At 38.1% G+C, this 11,391-nt stretch overlaps 1 protein-coding gene across 5 annotated transcripts in view; it reads right to left on the reverse strand.

Moving 5' to 3' along the window:
- Window positions 1–11,149, reverse strand: part of NFKB2 (nuclear factor kappa B subunit 2) — a 102,552-nt gene extending 91,403 nt beyond the window's left edge. For 3 of the 5 annotated variants that reach the window (XM_081329252.1, XM_081329251.1, XM_081329250.1), the window contains exons 1-7: window positions 11,062–11,149; window positions 10,264–10,328; window positions 9,364–9,442; window positions 9,146–9,186; window positions 8,788–8,886; window positions 7,099–7,250; window positions 4,532–4,638 (exon numbers count right to left, since the gene is read on the reverse strand). In XM_081329252.1, the coding sequence (XP_081185378.1) occupies window positions 4,532–4,638; window positions 7,099–7,250; window positions 8,788–8,886; window positions 9,146–9,186; window positions 9,364–9,442; window positions 10,264–10,287 (502 nt within the window). In that variant the 5' untranslated portion in view covers window positions 10,288–10,328; window positions 11,062–11,149. Of the gene's footprint in view, window positions 1–4,531; window positions 4,639–5,097; window positions 7,064–7,098; window positions 7,251–8,787; window positions 8,887–9,145; window positions 9,187–9,363; window positions 9,443–10,263; window positions 10,329–11,061 lie in introns of those variants that run through there. The other 2 variants (XM_081329253.1, XM_081329254.1) reach the window with 2 other exon arrangements.
- Between the last annotated feature and the right edge of the window lie 242 nt (window positions 11,150–11,391).

The raw sequence follows: 11,391 nt of genomic DNA on the forward strand, positions 1-11,391 counted from the left end.
TCATCCAGACGTTCAATACAAACAGCCATGCCTTGAAATGCTAATAAGATGTCTGCCCTCATTTCTGTATTCTTCTCCTCAATGAGCTCAGCTAATTGCTGAGTTAATTGCTGGGACTGCTCTTTCAAAGCCTCTTGCAAAACATCCTGCAGATCTTTTATGGTCAAAGCTGGTGCGGGTGCCAGAGGTGGGGGCATTAAAGCCTGTAATGAAGATTGCTGAACTGGAGAAGCCCCCGCGCTTCTAGTAACTTTAGTTGATTTGGCAGCCATTTTCACCCACTTAAATCTATTGCGCACTTTCACTTTTAAAAGTCTCAAGAAAGTTTACTGAGTTAAAGTTGAAATACTTGCTCTGAAAGAATTCTCCTGCACAGCTCTGCCTGCGTCCAATTAATCCAAAGTTCATTCTCGTTAGCAGGGATGGTTACAGCGTCCTGCTCTGCTCCAAAACCACGGAGCAGAGGCGTCCCGGAGTCTGGAGCAAACTCAGGCTTCGGGGGGGCTCAACCCTTCAACCAACAGAGTTTCAACTCTGGCGGTCTGGGGGAGCTCTACCCCTGCCTGGGCGCTCACCCCCTTCTCTTCTCCCGAGGAGCAGGCTTCCGAGCCGCCAAACAGCTGATCATCGCTGTTTTTGGCGGCTCCACAGAGACAGCGGGGCTGGCAGCCGAAATGGCTGCCGTCGACGGAGCCTTGCCACCCGGAAGTCGAAGTAGAAAATGTTTATGGAATAGAATAAGAACATATTTAAGTTTTAAAAGGTGTATTTTAGATATTATAATTTTTATGAAATAAGATAAAGAAAATTTGGGTTACCTGAAAATTAAATACTATGGATATTAAAAGTTAAATTGGAATACTGTAAGTAAAAATTAAAATTGGTAAAATTTTATAACAGGATATTGTCTATTGAGATCTATTAAGATATGGATAAGCAAAAAGAAAAAAATGTATTTATAAATGAGATACTGAAATTTTTACTGAATTTTGATATAATTAGAAATTTATTAGTATAAATATGAAATAGCAAATGTCAAGGTAAACTGAGAAGAAATATTTGATGGTGTAACCTGAGATACTCACTAATGATTGTATTACTGACCTATTGTTTAACCCAATTACCATACTGCCTTCTAAAATGTTCTTAACTCTATAAAATCTAATAAATAAATAATCTTTTTTTTTAAAAAAGAGAGGGGAATATTTCAAGGTGATTCAGTATCAACACTACTATTTGTCACTGCACCGTTTCCTGTCAACATTACTGAATAACTCAGGCCGTGGCTATCAAACATCAAAAATATCTCCCAGACTATCCCATCTCCTTTACATGGATGATCTGAAGCTGTATGGAAAAACACCATCTGAAACAGAATTGCTGCTCAACAATGTTCATATAATATAGCCCATATATTGCAATGTTGTTTCGATTGGACAAATATGCCACACTCAATATTAAACAAGGAAAAATAGTGAAAACTGAAGGAATCAAGATACCCCATGAAAATAACATTAAGAGTCAGGATGAGGATGATTACTACAAATACCTGAATATCCTTCAATTTGACAACATCAAGCACACTGAAGTCAAGAGGTTAATACATTAAGAGAACGAAAAAGTTGTTAAAGTCGAAACTCAGTGGAGGAATATCATCAAAACAACACCTGGGCAATTCCAGTCATTAGATACACACCTGAATAGTGGACTGGACTCAAGCAGAACTAAAAGCAATGGATAGAAAGACCAGAAAAATACTGACAATGAATCATTCTCTTCATCCACGCAGCAACATTGACAGACTCTGTCTACCAAGGCAAATAGATGGCTATGGATTGTTGCAACTACAACAGATGGTTGAAGAAGAAAAAGGGCTTTTGAAGAATGTCTGAAGGACAATGAAGAAGATGCACTGAATGCCAGGAAGGCTTACTGACTACTGGAGAGACGAAATGTAGAACAGAATGGAGGCATGGGAAGACAAAGCACTACATGGCCAGTATATTAACAAACTATCAGGGAACGCAGATAATAACAAGACCTGGCAATGGCTAAGAGCAGGAAATAAATAAATAAATAAATAAATAAATAAATAAATAAATAAATAAATAAATAAATAAATAAATAAATAAATAATATTTATTTGTATACCGCCCTTCTCCCGAAGGACTCAGGGCGGTGAACAGGGCAAACATATAAAAATACAAAATACAAAAATTAAAAAGGAATTAAACAAGATGCCCAAGTTAACAATAGATTAAAATACATTTAAAACAACAATAAAATCCAAACCCCATCCCCCATCAGGCCAGGCCGGCTTGTTCGAACAAATAAGTCTTCAGATCGCACCGGAAGGAGCGAAGGTCGGGCGCCATCCGGAGCTCAAGCGGCAAACGGTTCCACAATTCCGGCGCGCCCACAGAGAAGGCCCTCCCCCTGGGGGCCACCAGGCGACATTCTCTGACCGGTGGCACCCTGAGGAGACCCTCTCTGTGGGAACGCACAGGGCGGAGGGAAGTTGACGCCGGCAGCAGGTGATCCCTAAGGTACTCCGGACCCAAAGTTGAAGGAGACCGAGGGACTAATTCTGGCTGCACAAGACCAAGCCTTAAGGACAAATGCATACAAAGCTAGAACTGAGAAGACAGGAACAGACAGAAAGTGCCACCTAGGCAAAGAAGCTGCTGAAACAGTGGACACCTGGTAAGCTGCTGCAAGAAGATTGCCCACACTAACTACAAGCAGTGTCATGACAAAGTAGCAACAATGGTGCTGTCTACACTGCAAACATGGGATGTTTTTGCTCTGACAATATAAGAGGCAGCCTTTTCCTTTAAACTGTTTTGCTTTGAATCAATGAAGCTGGGGGGGGGAGGGAGGAGAATGCTAACCCTGTTGTTTTAATAAGATAAGGAATGGCACTATAGAAAGGAAGTGAAACTTTGCATGTTAAACTAATTGGAGAATGTGATTTATGACATGTAATTAAGGGAGGGAATTGTGTATGATACAATGTGTTCAGGGGAGGAGAATTCAGATTCTGGCATCCATCCATTATTGCTTCATTCTCATTATTATAGACTTTTTAGAATAAACAATGGCTGAATGTTCTTTGATCGGTCTCATTAATCGGAACCATGACAGGTGCATTGAAAGATCTGCAAGAAATATCATTTGCCTGCAAGCAAGAACTGGTGGAACCATAAAATAGAGATAGTCATAGAAAATGAAGAAGTTAAATTGCTCTGAGACTTTAGAATTCGAACAGACAGGCATCTGTCACACATAATACCCTGGACTTAACAACTGTCAATAAGACAAAAAAAAAAGTCTGGATAGTGGGCGTGGCACTACTTGGAGACAAGAGCAGAATAGAAGGCAAGCAAGTGTAGTACTAATAGTAATAGACACATCCCAAAACAACTGAAGCACCATTTGAACACCACTGGCATTGACAAATTCATCATCAATCAATTACAAAAGGTGGCTTTACTGGGGACACTTTCCATCCTGCAATGATATCTGTAACACCATCCAACATCTATATCTACCTATTCCAGGTCCTTAGTAACGACTCTATAGGTAGACAAAAATGCCAAATCCAGTCTGAACATATGGCTGACTGAGCTATTGTTATTGTTATTATTACCTACTACAATTTTAAGTAGATTCCATCTAATTAAAACTCAAAATCAGTTTTTCGAGCATTCAGAGTTTACGTAACTTTTTCAACCCTCATGCAAAATAAGGTTGTTGTAAGATTCCCAACTAAAGAGAAACTAAGGCCACAAGAAATGCTTTGCTCTGAAATATATTTTTACTTATGAAAGAAAAGAAAAATGCACTTTACAAAACCTCAACAATGCCACTCCTTTATAATAGTTTGGGCACTAAAAGGAGTTGCAGAGGTTGAGCTTTAATATGCTATTTTATTTTTATTTTCAGTGCTGTTCTGTCTTTTCTTTTCATTGTTTTTCCTTAGCTAAATTTTCCATTTCCATTTTCCTTTTTTGCATTGGCTCTGTCAGGTACCCTAGGTTTCAAACCCACATGGAAGCAGTTCAGAATAATTCAGAACAACTTGGAAATTCCTGAGTTAAATAACCTTAAATGTATGTATTACTCATATTGGTAAAGCAATTAATATCTCTCATTTCTGCCCAAGGAACAACCAATTTCACTTTGAACAAGTGTAGGCATTTTCCTTGGTAAAATCATAATGATCACATCACCCTGTGTGTGTGTGAGAGAGAGAGAGAGAAAGAGAGGGAGAGGGAGAGGGGGTGGGAGGAGAGGAGGGCAGAGAGAGAGAGAGATAACTTAGAAAAATATTTTATGAACAATGTTTTTATTCCATGCAAGGTCCAATAGAGGACTGCTAACAAGCGAAGAATAAATAATGCATATATTGCCTCAGTTTAACCATTACTGCCTACTGCCCACAAGTACCCATTTTATGAGAGTAAAAGAAAAGACCATGACCTATCTAGAATCCATCTTCCCCAAGCTTTTATTTTCTGTTCAAACTTACCTGTTAGAGGCTGTACTCTATTTCGCATCTTCTGCTTCTGCAGTTTGTCCTTGATGACTTCCATCATGTTTTTCTTAGTTACATGGAGCACACCTAGGTTATTAAATCTGATAAAAGACAAATTATCCTCTACTGCATTGCAGTGACAATCACAATGTCTACGTGGGCAGCAACCTGCTCAAATTCTAGACATTGGTACTGAGATGAGCATGTTAAAAAACAAGGCAAATCTCCAAACATTTAAAAAATAAAAAGTTTTTCGTATCATTATTAATGGAAACATGTATATCATATAGCAGCAACCAAAAGGTACTAAGGAGCTAAAAAAGAACTGATAGGGGAGCAATAAAGCCCAATGCTCCATGCTCCATCTTTTTAAAACCATGCAGGTGATACCAAATTTAACTCTGGGCTATGCAAACGATGGGCTTACTTTTATTGATCATAAATCTCATCTTATTTAATTTCAGTGAATGAACAGGGGCTTGAAAATTGGAACAGGAATAAACTGATATGTAGATGCCATTTATCGCATCTTTTTCAACTCTGTTTTTTTTATTACTTACAGTTATCAAACTTTATACTGGTTCCTTTATTTGCTTCTTAATGATGTTTTAACAGTAGTTGTAAACAAGCTGGTATCTTCATTTACCATAATCCAGATTTTCCATGTTAATTAGCCACTGCCAGTTAATACATATTAATGTATATATGAACCTTTAATATCACACATCTACATTTCTCTTGCCAACTGCCAACAAGCAAACATGCCAATGATTTGCATAATACCCATTACAAAATATGGATTTTCTGATGTTTGCTTAAACTATTTGAATTTTGACTGATTTATGTTATCAAAAGCCACCTACAGATGGCCAAAAGGACTACAAACTACAGACATGTCAATCGTGCGACGTCACGTGACATCATGCAACATACCAGGACTGTTTTGCCATTGCCAGCAATGGGGTGGGTGCAGCTTCCACATGACACATCCAGCCCGCGGGCCGGCAGTTTGATACCCATCAAAATTGGAACACCGAATATAAATATCAAAAACTATCTTCATATTTTTTAAAAAAATCTTATACTCTTTATTTGGAAACTGCTTATAGAGTATAATTGTGGAGATAAAATTCTGCAACATCCAAAATTTAGGTTTCTCTTAAAGTAAAATTTTAAAATATTCTGTCTCACTGGTCATAAAATTAATGGCAGTTTCAGAGTAGCTAGAACTTAATCCTTATTATTTGATTATTGTTATTGTTGTGGCTGCTTTTATTAGTAAGCTAAATCTCAAATTATTTATATAGTACATTATTTTCACTCACAGTATACTAACCTCTTATTCAACAGTAGTCAATATTTTTAAAATGCCAAGTTCTTAAAAGGCTATTTAATAAATTGTTTTATATATATATTTAAATTTTATTTTTTTTATTTAGAAACCTTTCATAATACTACAGATAATCCTCATTTAGCAACTACAGTTGAGACTAGCAATTTGGTCATTAAGCAAAGCAGTCACTAAGTAAAAGTACAATTGTCCTTATGAACTTACTTCAGTTTTTCCTTTGCTTTATAGACCTGTATCAAGCTATGAAACCTACTGCCTTTAGGGCTGCTGTGTGCTTCTAGCTTGCCTACAGAGAGGGGAGGGAGATGGAGTGGAGATCTGGGGGTGGGGGTGGGACGACTTTGGATTATCATAAAGTGAGACCCGAAGAGTTGTTTTGGCCAACTAAAAGTTTCTTCTCATAATAACTACTGGGAGATGTATTGGACAATGTGACCTGAACTGTCAGTGAGGGCAGGAGAAGATTCATTCTTTTAATTAACTGTTTCCCACCAGTTCTTCAGATAGCTTTCAGTTTAATCCTACCAGTATGACATTGCTTAATAAAGTTTGCATTAGAGGACGCAATGGCTCTGGTTTTTTTCTTAGTTGGGCTTTTCAGCCGGAGCTTGACAGTTGTAAATGTAAGGACTGGTTGTAAAGTTACTTTTTATTACTACTGTAATTGCAAATGGACATTAAACAAGGCAGTCACTAAATGAGGGCTATCTGTAGCATCTAGTCAACTACTTGCTCAATTTAAATGGATGGTGTGAGTGAAGCTTTACAGAGAGAACACCCAAGTATTAAAGCTTGCCCTCTGAAAGCATGTTTCAATACACTTCTACACTATATGGTTTCTCTATAGCAGGAATGTCAAACTGCCGACCTGCAGGCTGGATGCATCATGCCAAAATCAGGCCCACCCCATTGCCAGCAATGGGGAAAAAATCGCAATACATTGTGCAACATCACATGATGTCACGAGTTTGACATGCCTGCTCTATAGCCACCACTCCTTTTCATATAAAGAAAACACAATGTTTTCCACAATGGAATTATATATTTATGGTGATTTTTCCTTGCCAGACCAAATGGCAGAAAGCTTCAGCTTTCATTAAATAAGATACTGCAACCCATCCAATCTAACAAATGAAACAAAATGCTATCATGAAATAGGTCTTGCCTTTTGAACCCCACCATCATTCCTCCATTAGTAAGTCATACATACTGGGCAGTCATGTCCTTTGGGCCCACCATCACAATGCAGTTGCCAGCTTCATTACACTGTTTTCCCACAAGACTATGAGCATGCACTTGTGGAGGATCAGTGTGTGTCACCAAGTCCACCTCTATCCTAGCCAGTCCAGTGTAATTAGAGATCTGCCAATAAAATTATACAAAATGATATCAAGGAGATACTTCCATAAACACCATCTTTCTATGAAACACTCATTCTTCAAATGCCTGTGGAACTTTAAAAAGAAATAGTATTTATATATAATTTATACTGAATTAATTTATGCTCATGATCAAGCCTATCAAGTTTCATTAACACAGATTATAATAGCCTTTAAATAGCTAGAAACAAAAGTCAGTTTGGGAACATTGTTTATATCCATAGCCACTAATAGCAGTTCAGACCATATGACACCATTGATCATATCTGCATACAGCACACAGACAATGAATCTTAGCTTAGTAAGCCATAATATTTATTATTTTTATTTGTTTTATTTATTAAGTACCCAAAGAAACTCTGGATAGCTCATGTTATGAACAAGCAGCATGCTCATACTTCTGCCTTTATAAAAGAAGTAAGCAACAAGATAAAAATAGCACAATAAAATAACCAATTTCCAAAGTCTGATTTAGTGTACCTCAAAATATGCAAAGCTAGTTTTAAAAGCTATTTTTACTGATAAATTGTTTGCATATAATAAATATCTTAGCTTATCTGGCTTGCTTATCTGGTCGCATTAAGTGAAAATGAAATTACTTATGGATAAAAGGTTCATTCCATACATTTGCATAGTACATTTTCTTGATTTTAGTTTAATCTAATATACAATTATGTTTTAGCCAGAAAATTTAACTTCTTTTATATATAATTCTTGTTGCACTCTACCCAGCTGGTTTTGAGGAATTTTCTGAAGCAAACAACACAAATTAAAATACAAGTTTTTAAAAAATTGATCCTAACTTGATTTTAAAAATTATTTAATTTTAAAAAAATTTAAAAGTGAGAGCTGAATGCAATGAAATTTCATTTTAATGTATGCTGATTAGTGTACATTTAAAATGACAATAAAGTTTCTATTCTATTTGAACTTAACCTTATTATTTTGTTATTTAGATCCCATACCAAAGGATATAAGATTAATTAACTCAATAATTCACTTAGCATTGTGAATGCAGGATACAGGTTCCAAAACAATTGTACCCTTTATCTCTAAGGAAGGGTAAAATATACCATGATAATCATGGTTTCACATCATGCTCTTCCTTTTTATTCCTAGGCACACTCTGTCTATCGTATTAAGACCAGCCTAGTGTAGAATTAAGCCAAATCAAAATTTTATATTCCTATAGAACAAATGTTCAGTTGCACTGGAAGCAATAGATTTAAGGCCTAAGAGTAACACTGCAAACATAAACGAATTTACTTCAGTCAGTTATCTATAACAACCAGGAATGTTATGAAAACTTAAAAGTATTGAAATGTGTATCAAAAATAATTACTTTACTGACCTTCTGTGCTGTATCTTAATTAATCAGAAAGTCCAAACAAAATATGTACCAAATAAGACTACTAAAAACCCTAACTTTTTCTAAAGACAGAAAAGGCAATGGAGATTATTCTATTTTTAAAAAAAGATTTATTCATAAAACATAATAAATAAATGAATGTGTTGCTCACCTTGACAGTGGGATACGTCTTGTGTCCCTTTTCACTAGATGCTCCAGGTAGCCCACCATGCGAGGGCCCTTCACAGCCATAACGGAACCGGAAACCTCGCTGCCAAAAATGATAATTCAAGCAAAACCATTCCATCAGGGGGGAAAAACAGAAAAATCAGAAAAAGATTGCCTATAATAGGCTATAGATGGAAAATGATGGAGTCCTGGTTCTCTCTGAGCTTAAAACTACACTGAAGATATTAACTAGTGTGGTAACAAAACTTCTGAAAACAAATAAGCTCAGAGAACACAAAGTTTAACACCGTGAATCCACAGTTCAACCACGAACTATATATATAATCTTAGAAAATCCTTACCTGTTTTGGCTGTTCAATTATAGTGAGAAATGGGCCTTCAACTAAAACAAACAAGATGATATTCAGAGTATCCCAATATTAAATACTTATAAATACAATGTAATACAATTTAAGAACATTATTAACAAAACACATGAAAACAGAAAATTAGCTCCTTCCCTTTGTTATCTATAGTTCCACATCCCTCAGGACACATAACTTACCAAAAAGTTCCTTACCTGTCTCCATGAACAGCTCTTTCTGCTCAATCAAATGAGCACCAAACTGAAAATCGTCATAGTCTATCCCATCTAAGCACTGCATACAAACAAGGATCAAGAACAAAGGAAGCCTTAACTCCCAGATGATTGAAAGCATTATAGACATAGCAATATAAAGATTATAAATAATGTACATAGTCAATAGGAATCTATATTAAGTCTCTACTACTAAATGACAACTAAATGAAAACATTGAGGAAAAAAAAGCAACTTATTTAAGGCAAGGTCTCCTGAGCATCTGACAGCAAAGAACATTCAACCCTCTGCACTGATGAAGACTACAATTCACATAATAGATGCACTTTAAATATATATGCACCACTCTTTAAAGTCAGACAATCCCAAAATCCAATAAATACCTAAACAAGAATGTTAGGTAAGTTTCTTAGGACATACTTCTCATCTGGAAGAAGGCAAACATGAAAATGATATCTACCGTGAAGTTGTTTGGGAAAAAGAAAAAAAAACAAGCATTTGCCCCATTATTGCTTAAGCCTCACCTTACCTCACATATGAAATCAATCATTTTTATATATTGATAGACGGTTGTACAATAGAGAACACAAGTCCCAGCTATTCCTTTTTTGGAGGTAGCATTTTATTATGGAAGGACTGTTGTATAATGCATATTTGTTTGTCTTTGGGCCCAACAAATAACAAAGGCAGAGAAGACAACTTTTGTTTTTTTTTTTATTTTAAGCCTTTCAAAGTACATTATCCCAAAATATAATGCAGCTTCAGCTTTGCAAACCTGGGACTAAAGAGCTCGAAGGCAAGGAAAGGAGGCACAGATTTCACCCAAATCACAATTCAAAGTGAACTAGGAGGGAGGGAATTTGCAGGTAACGGAAGACTCACCGCGGGATAGCCTTCGCCATCCATGGAGGATCTTAGTTAATAATCACGGAATTGGCAATCCGGCTCTGCGAAAGAAACAGAACAGACCGAGGAACTTTAAAAATCAAAACCAAGCACACCCTTCTGCTGCTGCCGCCGCCAAAAGAAACTTAGGGGAAACTGGGCGGGCAAGGTTAGTACGGTTGGAAAGTCCCTAGAAACCCAGCAAAGCCCAAGAGAGGGAGGGACAAAAGGAAAGAAGGCAGGCTCTGCTCAGTTTTCTCGTGGCTTCTAGGCCGCGGCAGCTCAGCTTCTTCCGCCTTCCAACCAGCCTTCTCATCTCCAGGCCCTCTTGTGGGGCGGGCCAGAAAAGCGCTACCAAGGAGCTTTGTTAAAAGATGGAGAAGCACTCCCAGTCTTCCGGGGAGGGGGGTAGATCTAGGAGCCGCCTCATTTTCTCCAGCAAATTTTGCCCCGCTTGCTGATCTAGCATAGTGGGAAACTTCCCGTACCCTGACATGCTAGCATCGTGTGGTTGGTTATCTTCGTTCGGGAAGGAGGAGGAGGAGATCCGCTTCCCCCGGGAAATGGAAGCCCAGGGAGGGCGTCTCTTTGGAGAAACCCTAAGGCACGGGTCTTCAAACTTGGCCCTTTTAAGACTTGTGGACGTCAACTCCCAGAATTTCCTCAGCTAGCGTGGCTGGAGTCAGAGTTGGAGTCAGAAAAGGGCCATGTTTGAAGACCCCTGCCCTAAGGAGAAACTAAAGGTCGGGTTGAAATGACAGGATAGAATAAAGTCCGGCCGCTGCCGCCACTCACCAACAATTTGCTCCCAAACAGGTCTGCCATCCTTGAGGCCAGACTTCTCCTCCGGCCTCACTAAGCCCCGCCCGTCTCTTCTGCGGGGCTTTCCCGGTGTCACCTGGTTTCTGAAGGGCCGGGCTCCGGCAGGAGGTGAGGGCGAGCGACGCTTTTTGCCAAGACCGCCGTAGATCTCCTGAGCGGCCCAGAAGAACCCTCTCGTGAGCCTTAGCCACCTGAAGTCGGGCTGGAACGGAAAAAGTTGGAGAGACGCTGGGTTTCGAGCGAAGAAACCCGTCTCTCATCTTTTTTTTATCTCCGTTTCAAGAGCAGTTTAAATGAAAAATG

This window comes from Vipera berus (genome assembly GCF_964194415.1).
Source record: "Vipera berus genome assembly, chromosome: 5".
In the NCBI taxonomy this organism is placed as follows: domain Eukaryota; kingdom Metazoa; phylum Chordata; class Lepidosauria; order Squamata; family Viperidae; genus Vipera; species Vipera berus.